The sequence below is a fragment of the Platichthys flesus genome, chromosome 15 (assembly GCF_949316205.1).
Source record: "Platichthys flesus chromosome 15, fPlaFle2.1, whole genome shotgun sequence".
NCBI classification, from domain to species: domain Eukaryota; kingdom Metazoa; phylum Chordata; class Actinopteri; order Pleuronectiformes; family Pleuronectidae; genus Platichthys; species Platichthys flesus.
Window position 1 is genome coordinate 15,776,690 of NC_084959.1, and position 16,584 is coordinate 15,793,273.

The window sequence follows — 16,584 nt, forward strand, 5'->3', positions numbered from 1 at the left end:
ATTTGAATGTCACTGGGGAAATTGCTATTGATCTTAACATGACAGAGATAAACATATAAAAAACAAGATTTTGAGTTGCATGTACACAATGTGTTGGAACTCTGAATACAGCGTGATAGCCTCCCTGCATGTACAGTAGTTTGATAGCAACTCTCAGTGAAACCCTGACAGTGCTTCATACACATGTCTCACTCCTCCAGTTGCAGGCGACTATAGTTCCCAAAGAAAACAAAACAACCAATCACTCATGTGGTGTGACATAAGTTGTTTTTGTCAGATTTGACCAAGCTTCTGCAGTCACAGGAGGAGGATATTATACAACAGTGTTCACCGCATACATAGTAGGCTACTAACCATAGCAAACTGACTTCGGCATCTAAAATCTGTGGAACGCCCCTCTAGATAAAATAAGATAAAACCGCATCTATTGATCTGCCTGTTAACACACTAAATAATTAAACTACTATTTCTTGCTTAATTTAAGGTGTTACTCAAATAAAAAAGGAGAGAAAGAGGGACTTCAATCCTAAAGATTTTTTTTCAGGCCCTAAGAGCTTCTCCATGAATGATTGCACTCCGGGGAAGAGCCTTTTACAAAAGCCTATGGGTGTGCTGCACTTTTTTCTTAATTTGCATTAGGGCTTGTGAATCAGCAGGCTCTTGTCTTTCTTTTTTTTAAGAGATATTATTTTCCCCTTTCCCTCAGATTCACTGATATGGCACTGGATAGGTAACATGCAATGTTGTGTGGGCTGAAATCAATCTGCCACCCATGGCATGTTCATACTTTCAGCAGCTGCCTAGATTGTTGATGCCACCGATCACTTCTCTTAGACTCAGCTATTCTGTATCATCGGAGCCACTGACATAACGTCTATAATTGCATGGCATTTTAAACCTGTGCTTAATCAGGAATGAATGTAATGAAGTCCATCGTTGAAGAACACGGAACCTAGAAAATATTTATGCCTCCAGTTGTGTGGCCATGCCCTGTTTGAAGGCTTGTTTTTATTTCATTAGCCTATTATTATAAACTGTCTTACGAGTTCAGACGAATCATCAAGATTTCCATGAAATGTTCAACCAGAACAATGCCTGAATAAAGACAGGGCTTTTTCACAGTTTATACTATCTCTGTCCGACTGTGATCCTCAAGGAATTGGTGTTTTTTGCAGTGTGCAACGTACAATAACAATGACATTCTGATGCGGTAGGTGGACAAATTAGTATATTTTATGGATCGTATCCCTATTATCATAAACGATGGTTGGCTGAAATGTGTTAATGTTATTCCAAATTGCTGACATAACCACCTTCATAATGTGCAAAATAAGCCATTGCAAAATACGATCTGTAACTGTATTTACATCTTAGAAATGAGTCCCCATGAATATCCACCAAGAGACTGTCTAACTTAAAACTCAGTAAAAAGGCTATTACATATTTCGTCAAATTAACGAAGATCAAATTTGTTCCAGTTCCCTTTTTGATACGGTCATATATTGTATTTTTATGGTTAAATCCTCTGGGTTTATCCTGTCCCTGCTGTAAGCTTGAAAATTTTCAATTTACCACTTTGCTACATAACCTGCACCTTTTCTCTGTTGCCACCAAGGTCAAGGAGGCCTCTTTCAGAATTAAACCCAGATGCTATCCCCAGAGCAACAGTCTCCAAATACAGTCATCATATCAAACAGGATTGCAGGGTTTTTGTTAGAAAATAAGTTATGGATCCGCTTCGATCCATAACATGAGTCCAAACAATGTAAAGTACATTACGATCTTCACAACAATCTTCAGTACATTCATGTGTAAATCTAAAAGAATCATTTTTAATTACCAATATGGGGACAATAGAGACATCGGTTAAAATAAAACTTTAACTATAAACAGGTGGACATGTAGAAATAAAAATAGCATACAATGTTAACAGAATATTCACAGTTCTTTTCAATGAGATTATACAGTTCAACTACAAATGGATAAAATCCTTCCAATAAATATGGAACTTAACGGGGAAATAAAATTATTAAATAGATAAATAAATGCTGAAAACTGCAGATAAATCCTGCCGGAAAGGTTTTTGCTGTACAGTTTAATATGTAAATATCTATCACAGTTTTTCATTTTCAACAATAAATGACGTTCAGTATGGCCCAGCGTCACTGGAGGGCGCTAACACAAAGCACCAGGTGGTATGGAATCAACTTGAGAGAGGAGGAGGCCATTCACTAGCCTGTTTTAGCTACACACATCTAGCTACTGTTAGCTAGCCGGCGGCTAACGAGCAAGCTAAAACATCAGTGTGTCTTAATGTCGCCTGTCCTAACAAGCGATGGCAAGAGAACAGTGTTCACAGACCGAGGCCGGTGAGTGCTGAGCTCACCCTCAACCCGCGACCACACATTTAGCATTGGGACAGTTTGCAGTAGCGCTACGGGGATAAAGCTAAATAACCCGAGTGCGTCCCGGAGCTAGCCAGCGTTAGCTCGGCTGAATAGGAACAGTGGTTGGTACCAAGCTAATACGCGTCTCTTTCCTTTCAGAGCTGTATTACCTCATTGCCAGATTTCTGCAGTCCGGGCCGTGTAAGAAGGCAGCGCAGGTAACACCCTTAGATTGGCGAGATATTAACTGGTTATCGGGTTTAAATCGAAGAGATTAGCAGCTGGTGCTAGCGGCTAATGCTAACTGTGTCTCTCTGTGTGTGTTGTTAAGATACTGATTGAGGAGCTGGAGGAGTATGAGGTAGGTTCACCTGCACTTTTCTCTCTTTATTGGCATCCCTGGTTTCCGTGTCACTACCCATCCAATCGTTGTCTACGTGCTTATATGTATCAGCTTCTTTAGCCGACGGTAGATAAAGGAGCGGGTTCCGGGACGGTAGCAGCAGCTTGGTGCTATGTTTTTTAAAATATTGTCTCTTAACTTTAGTTGGTTCCTCAACGATGGAGTTGGGACGGATTGAAATACAAGCGGAACTTCCAGGACTGGGTGAGTGTGGATTGTCACAATTAACGATTTAATCAAACGAGGCTAATAACTCGAATTTTATTTTGTAATCACCACAGCGGATTTGTATGTTCATATTGATTGATCATGTGGAAAAGTCGCGGCGATAAAATGTTTACGTTTATTAAAATAATTTAAACATTAGTGGTCGTACAGGCCTGTTGATGAATTACTAAACCCAGGCTTTACTATTGTGTGGACCAGTGGGCGGAGGGAGCGGACTAGGACAGGTCGTGATAGGCTGAGGCACCTCTAGAGGGCTGTCATTTTGCTCTTGCAGCGAATCAAATCACAGTTGTGCTTTGGAGTGACTAGCAATAAACTCTTTTGATTGGCTATGACCTTATTAGTCCCTCCTCTTCTTCCTCGCTGGTTTGTTTTTCAATGCACTGCAACACACACTTTAACCACAATTTATATTTATGACCAGTCTGAACAATTACATTTCTAGTAGTGGACTTACATACTTGTAGAAATGTACCCAGCTGTTTAAAAAAAAAATTATAATGTTATTGTAGTATTCACGTTGTAAATACAAACAAATCCACTTATACAATGATTAACTTAAATTACTGAGAGTTTATTGCAGTTTCTAGGTCAAATGATATGTTTGACAATGCTGTTTGCCTGTGGAGATTCAATTTAAGAGAAAATAAAACCTCATTTAGATGCCAGCTTGTATTTTGACTGTCATAAACCCACAAAAAGGTTTAATATTGTTGTAAAGCCACCAGAGGCTTAAAATCATGAAAAACACACCAAAAACATTTTAAAATCTTATTTTGCATTTTCTTTAAGGGAAAACCAATAGATGTTTAAGTAGATCTAGATGGATACATAGTAATCACTTATAGTCTTTATTGTGTAAATTGTCCCGTACTGTTGTCCCTACCTATTTTTGTCCCAATTCCTTAAAAAAAAATGTATTTACTGATTTATCATGGTCAGACAACATCTCTATAATACCTATTAATATTAATTATTCTAGATGTTTTTGGAGAATTCTGCTAAAGTCCTATTGCTCTTGTTTGTATTGTTGAATGCTTTGTCCCATTGTAACAGAAGTGTTTGATTCTTGCAGGTGAATTTGAACCAGCACATTCCTGCGGACTATCTGCTGCGTGTTTGTCAGCGAATAGGCCCGCTCATAGAGAAGGAGATCCCACCTAGTGTTCCTGGAGTCCAAACACTTCTGGGTCTGGGAAGACAGTCATTACTTCGCACCATCAAAAGTGAGACTATTCCTCCCATCTACCATAGTTTATTTTCTCCCTGTATTTACGCACAGTCCTCATACAGAGTCTGTTGTAATTGTGTGGTGTGTTGGCAACACATCTGTTTCCTAATGATTTTTTAGTCATTTCTAACATTATCTTTAACCCACTATCTGTGTAATTTAGGTTGTAGCCACAAAGTATGCAGTGGCTCAGCTGTTGCTGCACTGCACCGGGGACGTCCACCAGAACCCCAAGTCAGCGATGGAAACGCTCCCAGTGTTGGTGTGTGAAACGTTTATATTTTTTCATCCTTTTAAGAGTCCCTAAACCAATTAAGTTAAAGGTGCTTTAGCAGTCTACTGTCTCTACTAATCCTTCTTGCATGACTTTCATATCAAGTGTCCATCATGGGTGCTCGCCAGGCCACCGGTGCAGCTCGTTTTGGACAAGCTTTGCCGTCTTCCGCCTACCAACACATGAAGATACATAAACGTATCCTTGGCCACCTATCCTCGGTCTACTGTGTAGCATTTGACCGCACTGGTCGTCGGATATTTACGGTGAGCTGTGATTAGTTTTACATCTGTCAGATCATACATCTGCAAACAATTACAATAATTAATATTTAACCTAATGTTTTAATGCTTTTTAGGGTTCGGATGACTGCCTGGTGAAAATCTGGGCCACAGATGACGGCCGGCTGCTGGCAACGCTTCGTGGTCATGCAGCAGAGATCTGTGACATGGCTGTCAATCACGAGAACACGCTCATCGCCTCAGCCAGCTGTGACAAAGTGATCAGAGTGTGGTGCCTACGTACATGTGCACCCATCATGGTTCTGCAGGCCCATGCTGCCTCCATCACATCCATTCAGGTGAGACTAAGGATTCAGGCTTTATTCAAACAACTCAAGTTCCAGTTAAAACTAAGGATTACCTGGATTATACAGCAAATGCAATTTTTTGTAAGCAACACCATATTACTTTACTTCTTTAGCGGTATTATATGCTAAACTCTGGTCATTCTTGTATTGTGCCTAATCACCCCTGACTTTCCGTCCCTTTTAGTTTTGTCCTGCTGTCAAAGGTACAACGCGGTACCTCGCCTCCACAGGTGCAGATGGCATGGTGTGTTTCTGGAAGTGGCATTCACTCAGCATGAAATTCAAGTAAGTGTTTTCAAACCTCTTTTATCATTGTTTTTAGATGTTCTTTTTCACAGAATGAAAATAACTACATCTGAACTTTTTCTCCTCTTTTCCACAGTGATCAGCCAGTCAAGTTTGTTGAGCGGTCACGTCCAGGAGTACAGGTCTCCACTTCCTCCTTCAGTAGTGGTGAGTGTTTTTCCTTTAATGGTAACTTCTTTACTCTTTAGTACTTAAAGTATTAACAGCAGTTCTTTAGGTTACTAGGAAATGTCTTGACAGTGTAATAAAACTAACTGGTCAGACACAAATAGTGACATAAGAGCACGTTATGCATTTACAGATATACATGTTCTCTGAATGTCTTTGTGTCACTAACATCTCCATCCTTTCACTGTAAATAGGTGGCATGTTCATGGCAACTGGTGGCACTGATCACATGATCAGAGTCTATTACCTTGGTGCTGAATCTCCCATGAAGGTGTCTGAGATGGATGCCCACACGGTAAGAGACAAAACACAGTAGCTGCATCATCCTACTAATAAAACTTTATGTAAACAAGGTGTAACTTAAAATATGTTTCTTCTGTTTTTAGGACAAGGTTGTAGTCGTCCAGTTTAGCAATAACAGTGACAGGTGAGTTTGATTACTGAGATCTGTATGGACTTCAAACTGTGTTTTTGTGGTTCTTTTCTAAAGTTTAATGTGTTTGATTGTTCAGCTTAAGGTTTGTAAGCGGCAGTCGTGATGGCACAGTCAAGATCTGGCATTACCAGCAACAAGAGTGGAAGAGCGTCACCTTAGACGTGGCTGCCCGGCTGCCTGGGTAAGAGAAAAAAAGAGTTGAACAGTTGCATGTCTCTGTAAATACATCTGTCTCAACTGATGGCATCCTTTCCTCCAGGAGCACTGTCGCCAATGCAGATGATAAAACTAAGCTGGTGGTGACCATGGTGGCATGGGACCGTGGAGATACCACAGTCATCACAGCAGTTTCAAACTACCAACTCAAAGTGTGGAGCACAACATCGGGAAAGCTGCTGCACATTTTATCTGTGAGTGGCTTAAGTGGACTTTTCCACTGTGCAGCTCTTTCAAGATAAGAAAAATTAAGAGTTAAGAGTTTTTTTTACAAATGTATGGCCTTTGTTTGCTCTGTTTATTCCAGGGTCACGATGATGAGGTGTTTGTGCTGGAGGCTCACCCGTTTGACTCCCGCATCATGCTATCAGCCGGCCATGACGGCAACATTTACTTGTGGGACCTGACCAAAGGAACCAAGATCCGCAACTTCTTCAACATGGTAACTGATCAGACCTTCAACTCAGCAGCCGTGTTTCTTTACATCACAGAGTTCATGTTCGAATGTTTGTTTCCAGATTGAAGGGCAAGGCCACGGTGCTATTTTTGACTGCAAGTTCTCAGCTGATGGACAACATTTTGCCTGCACCGACTCTCACGGCCATTTGCTCATCGTTGGCTTCGGCTGCAGCAGAGCATATGAAAAGGTAAAAGCACAGCTCGGCCACATGGTGAATCTTGGATTGTAACATTTCTCTGTAATTAACACAAAAATGCTCTTGATTCAATTTAGATTCCTGACCAGATGTTCTTTCACACGGATTACCGGCCTCTTATTCGGGACTCTAATAGCTATGTCCTGGATGAGCAGACGCAACAGGCCCCTCACCTCATGCCTCCAGCCTTCCTCGTGGACATTGATGGGAATCCTCACCCTCCTCCCTACCAGCGCCTGGTGCCAGGAAGAGAGAACTGCAAGGAGGATCAGCTCGTCCCTCAACTTGGATACATAGCTAACAGTAAAACCTGCTCCCTCACTTCTCCTATCATTCAGAATGCTTGCACTGTTTTGATTTAGCATTGATGTTGACGCAACAACTGTCTTTGTGTGACTTAGATGATGGAGAGTTGGTTGAGCAGGTACTTGGCCAGCAAACGGCAGAAAATGGAGAAAACATATTGGACAATCTCATCAGACAGTTACAGAACGAGCAGGACGTGCGTCAGAATGACGAAGAACTGGCTGAAGAGGCAGAGGGTAGGTTACAATTTAGATTTTGTTATCAAATTTTACAGTGTTTTATTTATTTACTATAAGCATGAGCTTTGTGTGGATACTAGATGTAACCGTATAATTTCCTAAATTAGAGTATTGTCTTTCTAATGTTCCTTTTTCCTAGCTGATGATGCAGCAGTGGATGTGGACTCCTCTTCAACGGATGGACAACACCGAAGCAGGCAGATGGAGAGTGTTTGGCAGATGCAGCATAACGCCCTGCGTAGTCAAGTTGCTACAGAGAGGGACCTGCTGGCCTGGAGCCGCAGGGTGATGGTCAATGAAATGCCGCATGGGGTATTCAGGTGAGGTGGATGGAAAATTAATTAGAATTAAGACACTGCAGAGAGCAGATATATAGTTATTAAAACAAATACAAATGTTACGTGTATGTTTTTAGCAGCAGTGAACATTTTGAAATGGAAAATTACAATTTTTTTTTTCTTAGAGTAATGGAGGAGTGCAGACGAGCCAAAGGTGACATGGAGTGCTCACTATACAATGCAGAGAGGAGGAAGAAGCCAGTTACATGTTCACCCAAGGTTTGTTATTCCTCATCTCACAGCTGCTGTCCCCAAATCAAAAAATACTGTCTATGCCAATTCACCTTTTCTCTCTCCATTTCCCGCCCTCCTTTGTCACTTTGTAGAGCGATCTACTGGCCTCACGGCTCCGCTCCCGGCGGCCGACTAAGAAAAAGCAGCAGAGCCACGCCTATCAGACACGCTCAGCTCAAGTCCGCCGTCCTGGGACCAGAAGTCGAACTTCCAGCAACCAACGTAACTCTGACAGCCAAATGGACTCTGAGAGCGATGGAGAAGTACGTTTTGTCCTTCCACTCTACATATTCCAACATGGCCGACAGAAATGTGTTGCACATGTAGTATCTAGAATTTTTTATTTACGCGTTTGTCAGTTGCCTGAATAGAAAGTTACTGTAACTTTCATATTCACATACATTTAAATATGATGTTTTGATTTGATATTTCAAAGATCTTTTTAAAACTAAATAATAGGAATTACTAATTTGTTATGTAAAAAATCTTTAAATGAAAGTCCTTAATTGCCCCAAAATCTTAAACAAAGTCATGAAGCCAGAAAGAAAGACAATTTATTAACTATAGATGATGATATTAACAGTGTGTTCTGTTTGTTGACAGGCAGCAGAACCAGCAGAGCAAAGTGAAGCTTCTTCTGAGGCTGAAGCTCAGTGGCAGAGTGAAAGCAGCTCCAGGTTGATAACTTTTAATGTGAACAGTATATTAGAGGTTGAAGTGACAGTCGTCGACCTAACAACGCACCTCTTTCATTCTTAGTGACTCCTCGAGTGAGTATTCCGATTGGACAGCCGATGCTGGTATCAACCTCCAGCCGCCAAAGCGACCAACCAGGAGGTCCGTACAGCAAACAGGTTACAGCAGCTCAGAGGATGAAGAAGAAGGTGAAGACAAGGCAAAGGAGCCCAAGAGGAAGGAAAATGAGAAGAAGAAGAAGAAGAAGCCCAAAGAAACCAAACAGGTGAGCTAACACAACCTTTTGCTTCTTCACTCAGAGCACAGGAGCTGCTCTCTTTGTTGAAAGTGTGCGTTGTGCTCCAGGTTTTACATGTTGTCTCGCTGTTGCCTGAGACAAATTACAGGAGGAATTCTTTGTTTGGAGGTTGTTCTAACTAACTGTAAACACTCAGAAACCTACATCCTCTCTGGCCGGACTCAATGCGGAGGAGTGGCTGCCACCATCATGGATAATGGAGACCGTTCCACACCGCTCTCCATTTGTTCCCCAAATGGGAGATGAGGTACAGATTGTTACTCTTGACAGCAAACAGAACAATACATTACTGTGTTACACACATTCTGATCTATTATTTTGTTCTCCTCCAGCTCATCTACTTCAAACAAGGCCATCAAGCCTATGTGCGGGCGGTCCGCAGGGCCAAGGCCTACAGCATTAACCCTCAGAAACAGCCATGGAACAGACTCAACCTCAGGGTAAGACACTGTTTCATTTTTTTTAAAGTGTAGTGTACAGACCCTCACTTTTTCTAATATTGAAGCTGTTTGTAACTTTCTGCAGCTGACATTCAGATGTTTATGTCTATTTCTACAGCCGTCACCATGTACAATAAATATCCTAGCCCTGTCACAATGCTCCACAAGTTATGTAGGGTTTCAAGAAACATGTATTTCAACATGAGTTTGCAGAATATCACCACAAATCTCCATCATCATCAGTCTCAAATTAGATTCGACAAAAAATTATATTCAAAGTAGTAGAGAATGTACTTATGTGTGTAGCCATAGTTTTATTGGATTTGAGAAGCTCTTTTTTTCCTTATCCTGAGTTTTACACTTTCATTTAAAATTCTTCTTCTGCCCCTCCAGGACCAGGAATCTGTAAAAGTGGTTGGAATCAAGTATGAAGTGGGACCTCCAACCCTCTGCTGCCTAAAACTGGCTCTCTTGGACTCAGTCTCAGGGAAAATGACCAATGAGTCTTTCTCTTTAAAGTGTGTATTTACATTAAGTATATACAATATTTATAAAATGCTGAAGTCTGTCGGTACATGTATTTCACTCCTTTTATTTCCCACAATCCCCAGGTACCATGACATGCCTGATGTCATCGATTTTCTGGTGCTGCAGCAGTTTTACAACGAGGCTATAGAGCACAACTGGCAACCAGGTTAGTTGATCCCCAGCTCTTCTGAAGTGAATCGCTAACAACTTGTTGTCTTTGTTGTCATGTAGAGTGTGTTGTCATTCACTTACAATGGATTCCACCTTTCTCTCGACAGGCATGAGGTTCCGCAGCATCATTGATGACGCCTGGTGGTTTGGTTCTGTTGAGGACCAGGAGCCTCTGCAACCTGAGTATCCAGACAGCCTGTTTCAGTGCTATGCTGTAAAGTACGTCTGTGTATCTGAAGTGTTCTGCTCCAACATTACACATCAACAAAGCTTTCTGTTAATATGATGCTCCTCTTTGTTGACCCAATGTCACTTTGGAAGATAAGACATTGTTACCTGACGCAGCATGATTGAATTCGCCGACTAATTTCTGTCTTCTATTCCTCCATCAGGTGGGATAATAGTGAGCGGGAGAGGATGAGTCCCTGGGACATGGAGCCTATTCCTGAGGAAGGTCAGTATTTATATGAGAGTTCCACTTGCTAATGAATCTGTAACTATTGTTAATGGTATTTATTTATTATGGATTACAGACAAATAACCATCAACCATTTATTTGTTTTATTATATAATAACTTAACGGCAGATAAATATATACACAATATAATAATAATGCCTTTTATACATAGGACAGTAAAACTGGACAACTGTTTGTAAATCCAGAACCAGGGGCTGTGATGCACAATAAAAACCTTTTTATATTAACTTTTAATAATATTTCATATTATTATTACATTCTAATGGTTGAAATTGATTAAAAGGTGATTGCCTGCTGCTCACCATTCTATTGTAGCGCCTTCTTGCGGTCTGTGTTGACCAACTAACTAAATACCGTTATTTTCTGACTTTTGTGATTCCTTCAGCTGCATTACCTGAGCAGGTGGGTGATGGGGTGGAGGTGGCAGAGGAGGAGCTTAAAGCTCTGCTCTACAGGCCTCAAGAAGGAGAATGGGGAGCTCACACACGGGATGAAGACTGTGAGCGAGCCCTCCATGGCATCGATCAGCTTCTAACTCTAGGTCAGTCACCAGATGTCTGATAACAGTTTGTTTGTTTCAGTGTGTAACGTCTATTTGCCACTTTTGATCTCATTGCCATTTGTCCACAGACGTCGCAAAGGCTTTTGCATCACCAGTGAACCTGCGGGACTACCCTCTGTACTGCACTGTGGTGGCTTACCTCACTGACCTCAGCACCGTCCGCAAGCGACTGGAGAACCGCTTCTACAGGTGGAGCTGCACTCAGACACATTTGTTCCTCACCATGAATTCAGTGTCCTGATGTTAAATTGCTGCCATTAGAGTTTCCAGTTTCCTGATGCTCTTCTCTGCTGCAGGCGAATCTCTGCATTAATGTGGGAGGTGCGCTACATTGAACACAATGCCCGCACTTTTAACGAACCCGAGAGCCCCATTGTAGCAGCCGCAAAGGTGGTGACGGACGTTCTCCTGCACTACATCGGGTGAGACTCCGCTGAGATACAGTCTCCTCATTAATACCTAAACACTGGAGGTTGCGTAACAGTGACAAATCCTTCTACACGTGTCTGATTCCTTGGCCCTCTGTCTTTTTTAGGGATCAGAGCTGCACAGACATCTTGGATCTGTATCACAAACTCAACTGTGAGGTCAGCAGTGGAGGGGAAGCTGAGGTGAGATAGCTGTTTTGTTTAAAGTATACAAATATTTGTTTACTCTGAAGTTCCTGCTTTTTCTTTAGATTATTGTTTCGTCAGTAAATAAACATTAGGGCTGTTATTCCTCTGCAGGACTTAGACGTTGACTCTGACAATCCTGGGACATCTACTGGATATCGGGTAATTAGGACCAGTGTCCAGTGTTGCACAGGACTTTATCTCATTACTTAAATTAAAATCAGTCTGTAGCTCCAGCCTTAATTTTTCTTTCCCCTATGCCAGGGCGCCAACTCGAATTCTACGACCCGTGGTGTGGCTTTGGATGCTCAAGTATGGCACAGTCAATGTCAAAAGCTGGTGCGTCGCATGATCGTCTCCCATGATTCAGAACCCTTCAGGCAGGCTGTGGATATCTTCGAGTATCCGGTAAAAAAAATCCCTCAATTGCAGTCATTGGTCTACTGATGCCAAAAATAATTTAAAAGAATTAGTCAATCAAAATGAATTCCCTGTAACCATGAATATTGTTTATGTTCAGGACTATCGGGACATCATTGACACTCCCATGGATCTGGGATCAGTGGCAGAGACGCTCAGCGCAGGCAATTATGAAAACCCCATGGAGTTTGCCAAAGACGTCCGCCTCATTTTCAGCAACTCAAAAGCTTACACTCCTAACAAGAAATCACAGGTGAAGTAGCATGTGTGTGATTTAAAACATGCTGTAATGTAGCTGTGTTAAGTCCTGCAAAGAAGTAGTCTGTTTCATAACAATCTTCTTATTTTATGTCTAGATCTACACCATGACCCTCAGCTTGTCAGCCTTCTTTGAGAAACACATCATCGCCATCATCTCCGACTACAAGTCCGCCCTTCAGCACGAGCGGCGGAATCGTCAGAGACTCAGTTACAGGAGCAGACTTCACAATGGAGGCAGTTCACCGCCTGTTAGTCCATCCCCAAGGTACCGAAGCACAAATCTGTCCCTCGACACAGCATCAAATTATCTTTTTAATTCCAGTCTACTCAGTTTGTCTGCAAGTTGTGTGCAGTGCCCACAAATATCGCTGATGTGCAGCATATCAATCAAGGCCTTTTTTTTTATCTTTTAGAAATCAGTTTCAAAATATATTTGAAAGATTCGTGTCTTGTTTTTTTTGGGGGTAAGAAGTAGGTGGTTTAAAAGGACTTCAAGTCTTACATACTCACATAATGTAAATAACAACATTATTAGGGTTTCATAACTTATGAAATGCTGCTTCTTACTTACGTTTTTTGTTTCTTTTGTCCAGGTCTAAAGGGAAGCACAAGTCAGGGAAGATGTCAAAACCAAAAAATTCCCAGACCTCATCAAGGACTCGTTCACAGAGACCACGCAAGGGTACGACTGCACTGCTGTGGCTTCTTCCTCTGTTGTGTAGCTCCTTTTTGTTTTGATGAATCTTGCCGTTCTAATAATGAATAATTAGTAATATTCACTGTGTTGTTGCTGCAGCTCAACAAAGCAGCAGTGTAGCAAAGGAGGAAGACAGCCAGCCGTCTTCCCCAAGTTCAGGGACGAGCAGCGGGAGCAGAAACCAAGGGCCGCAATGCTTGACCCGCAGCCAAGCCACTTCAGCGAAGAAGTCAGGTATAAAAAATACATGCTCACTACAGTTTCACTTTCATCTGTGTGTTGTTAACAGTTATGATGCAGAAATGAACCACCTTCCTCTTGTGTTGCCTCAGGGCGAAAGAGTAATCGGAGTAATCAGAGCAACGGCTCCAGACAGCGCCATGGGCAGGAAGTGCTGCAGTCAGACAACGATGACGAGGCGTCAGGATCTAACAGCTCCGCGTCCGAGTCATCATCATCATCATCATCCTCCTCCTCGTCTTCCTCCTCATCATCGGGAAGCGAGAACAGCTCTGATTCTGAGGAGGAGAAGTACATGGAGGGGGGAGATCACGACTACAGCAAAGCCCCGTGTCTATCGGTACGTCTGCTGGCTGAAAGTAAGGTGGCGGCCTCAGGCAAACGGAGATACAAAGGAGGAGAGGACCTGGCACAGACTCCTAAAAGAGCACGTTTGCAGATTCTTGTGAATGAAGAGGAGAAAAAGGAGGAGGAGGAGGAGGAGAAAGATGATGAGGAGGAGGAGGATGATGATGATGAAGAGGAGGAAGAAGAAGAAGAAGAAGAAGAACAGGAGCAGCAACAACAACCGGTGGCTGTAAGTCAGGAAGAAGAGGAGGAGGAGGAGCCTGAAGAGGAGGAGCCTGAAGAGGAGGGGCCTGAAGAGGAGGAGCCTGAGGAGGAGGAACCTGAAGAAGAGGAACCTGAGGAGGAAGATGAAGATGAAGACGAAGACAACTCTGACGAGCCACAGAGTGGGTCCGTAGCAGCAGCGACAGCAGTAGCAGCAGGTAGCAGTCCAAGAGGCAAGCAGAGCAAGTCTCGACGGGTCAGCACGCGCAACCAGGGCCGCAGGACAGTTCTGTACGGGGACGAGTCAGAGGACGATGGCCATGGGTCGAAGGAGGACCCCCTCAACCTGGGCATGTCCCGCTCAGGACGGGTACGGCGTATGACTGAAAAGGCCCGTGTCAGCCACCTCATGGGCTGGAGTCACTGACACGTCAGGCCTTTCCAAACCTCAACACGAAACATGAGAAATACTTCAGGGATTATTTTTTTTTTTCTTTCTTTTTTGTACAAGTATGTATATATGATGTATACATATAGATATATATGTGGTTTCTTTTTTTAATCTGAGACTTCTTGTGACTCTCAAACTGATAGCAGGTGCTCATGACATATTGCCAAGGAGGTTTCATCCCTGGTGGACAGAGCTACTGTTCAACACAGACCCGCTCCAACCGGACTTACTCACCTCAGCCTTACTGTTCTCTGGAGGAGCCTTTAAGACGCAGCACTGCTCTTCTCCTCCTCATCCAGGAATCAAACACTAGGTCTGCTCCTCTTCATCCCTCCTACAAGCTTTTCTGATTCCTGGTCACCAAAGAAGGATGCAGAGAAGCCAAAAAATGGTGCTCAAATTTTATTATGTCTTCTTTGTTTGTTTTCAAAAAGTAATTCACCGGAACTCTCATGCTAGTGGTTGTGAGCTTTCCCAACCACAGCGAGAGAGGTACAGTATCATACATGGTCACTGATGTCAATGTTTTTGATCTTTCTTCACAACCACAAGCCTTAGTTATCAGATCGAACATCATTCAGATTTAGTTTGTGGCTGGAGTCAGGTCCAGTGTAGTTTGGGAATGAGCAATACTGGAGAATCATTGAGGTTTGTCAGTAGAATACAGATTTGTGATAATATCCCTTCTGACCTCCTTGGCCTGTGATTGTTAAATGTTTTTCCTGCTTCCTGATCTTCACTGCTTCTTTGCGCTTCGATTCAGTTATTTAATCCGAATCGGGTGTTTTTAAACAAAAAAGTGATTTTTCTTTTCTTTCCGGGGTAAATGAGGCCACTGCATCCTGATGCGTTTAAACTCTCCAATGGATCCAGCCCTGCATCCAGTCATAGCTGCTTCCACGACACCCTGCTCCAACTCTGCGGCGTGAAAATGGGTCTTCGGGGCCGTCTGACTTCCACAGACGTATTTATTTTTCAAATGTATTATACTTGGTTTACGAGCTATTTCTTACATGAATAGTGATGAGGAAAGGAAATATTTGCACATTTAACAAATCCACGAGGCAGCTGAGTTATGTAAATGGAGGGGAAAGATAAATGAGACAGCCTGATGATTTTTGTGTAAAAGAAATGTTTTTGAACTGTGCCAGCACGCATTAAATTTATAGTTTTTTTTTGAAAAATTAAACCGTATATAAGTTGGAACGTCTTTCAACCTGTGTATGGTGAAGCTGATGGTCTCATCTGAATCTTGTTTTCTTTTTGATCTAAAGCGAACGTAGCAACCGCAGATCAGCCCTTTTTATTGAGTGTGTTGAACCATTTTTATTTGTCCCCGTTTTCCAACATCTTCGAACTGATGTGTCTCACTTTTTAAGGATCAACTACACATGATGTTTCATGTCCATGATATTCAACCAGGTGTTACATTGGTGTCAGAATCACTGTGTATACTTTTATAATCATGTCAGATGGGTTTATGTTTCTGAAATCGACATGGACTCATCCTGTTTAGTTGCACCGAAATTGTTTACTTTAGAGCTTGTGCACTCGTCGGTGGCTAAATCACTTGAGGAGGAACCAGGATAGTTGTCATTTCAAACACCGGGTGCTGCGAACACGCCTCCTCACCAATCTGCCTCTGTGAGGTCACTGGCAGGAGAAAGAGGCCTCAGAGGTTCTGTTTGGTTCGTGTGAAGGTGCTCAGAGATAAAACACACAAATCAGCATCCACGGTGCTCCAAGTGGCAGCGTCAACCGGCATCTAAAAAGGATCCTGGCAGAGTGTGAGGAGATTATGCTTCACATTTTTGGGATGATATTTTCATATAGTAGATGGCACTTAGTGTTGCCTCGAAGCTTAAGAATAGTTGATGACAAATGCAAAAGTAACTTCTGCTATAGGTGGAATCAGCTTATGTGACTGTCTTTTATACACAATGTTTTGATTGTATGGTTGTTTTTTTTTAATAAAAAGAAAAAAAATCCTCTTTAAAATTAATTTGTCGGTTTATTTAAAAAATTGACCATTAATTCTGTGCATGTGAAACCAGCACAAGGACAGAATCGTGCGTAGTTTATATGACAGGTCATAAACGTGCAATGAGGGCATGTCAGATAATACTGTGTCTGCCGGTCATGATAAACCTGGTCATACCATTGGC

General features: G+C 42.3%; 1 protein-coding gene across 1 annotated transcript; it reads left to right on the plus strand.

Moving 5' to 3' along the window:
- The first annotated feature begins 2,079 nt into the window (after positions 1–2,079).
- On the plus strand, positions 2,080–16,417 carry brwd3 (bromodomain and WD repeat domain containing 3). The gene is made up of 40 exons (XM_062405410.1): positions 2,080–2,369; positions 2,547–2,605; positions 2,719–2,748; positions 2,935–2,994; positions 4,094–4,244; positions 4,413–4,511; positions 4,629–4,789; positions 4,882–5,103; positions 5,297–5,397; positions 5,495–5,565; positions 5,781–5,881; positions 5,973–6,013; positions 6,099–6,203; positions 6,282–6,432; positions 6,546–6,680; positions 6,757–6,885; positions 6,972–7,197; positions 7,296–7,436; positions 7,579–7,759; positions 7,903–7,996; positions 8,104–8,274; positions 8,615–8,688; positions 8,771–8,972; positions 9,142–9,252; positions 9,338–9,445; positions 9,839–9,963; positions 10,057–10,139; positions 10,252–10,363; positions 10,537–10,598; positions 11,008–11,163; positions 11,253–11,373; positions 11,481–11,606; positions 11,720–11,795; positions 11,913–11,960; positions 12,063–12,206; positions 12,319–12,471; positions 12,575–12,744; positions 13,073–13,161; positions 13,276–13,410; positions 13,509–16,417. Exons 1-40 carry the CDS (start codon positions 2,336–2,338, stop codon positions 14,393–14,395), a joined length of 5,445 nt encoding a protein of 1,814 aa, XP_062261394.1. The 5' UTR covers positions 2,080–2,335; the 3' UTR covers positions 14,396–16,417.
- The last annotated feature ends 167 nt before the right edge of the window (positions 16,418–16,584 follow it).

Coding starts and splice junctions, on each gene's coding strand:
- brwd3 (XM_062405410.1), top strand. CDS start 2,336: ATGGCAAGAGAACAGTGTTCACAGACCGAGGCCG. Junction 2,995..4,093: donor AGCGGAACTTCCAGGACTGG/GTGAGTGTGGAT, acceptor TGATTCTTGCAG/GTGAATTTGAACCAGCACAT. Junction 6,204..6,281: donor GTGGCTGCCCGGCTGCCTGG/GTAAGAGAAAAA, acceptor CCTTTCCTCCAG/GAGCACTGTCGCCAATGCAG.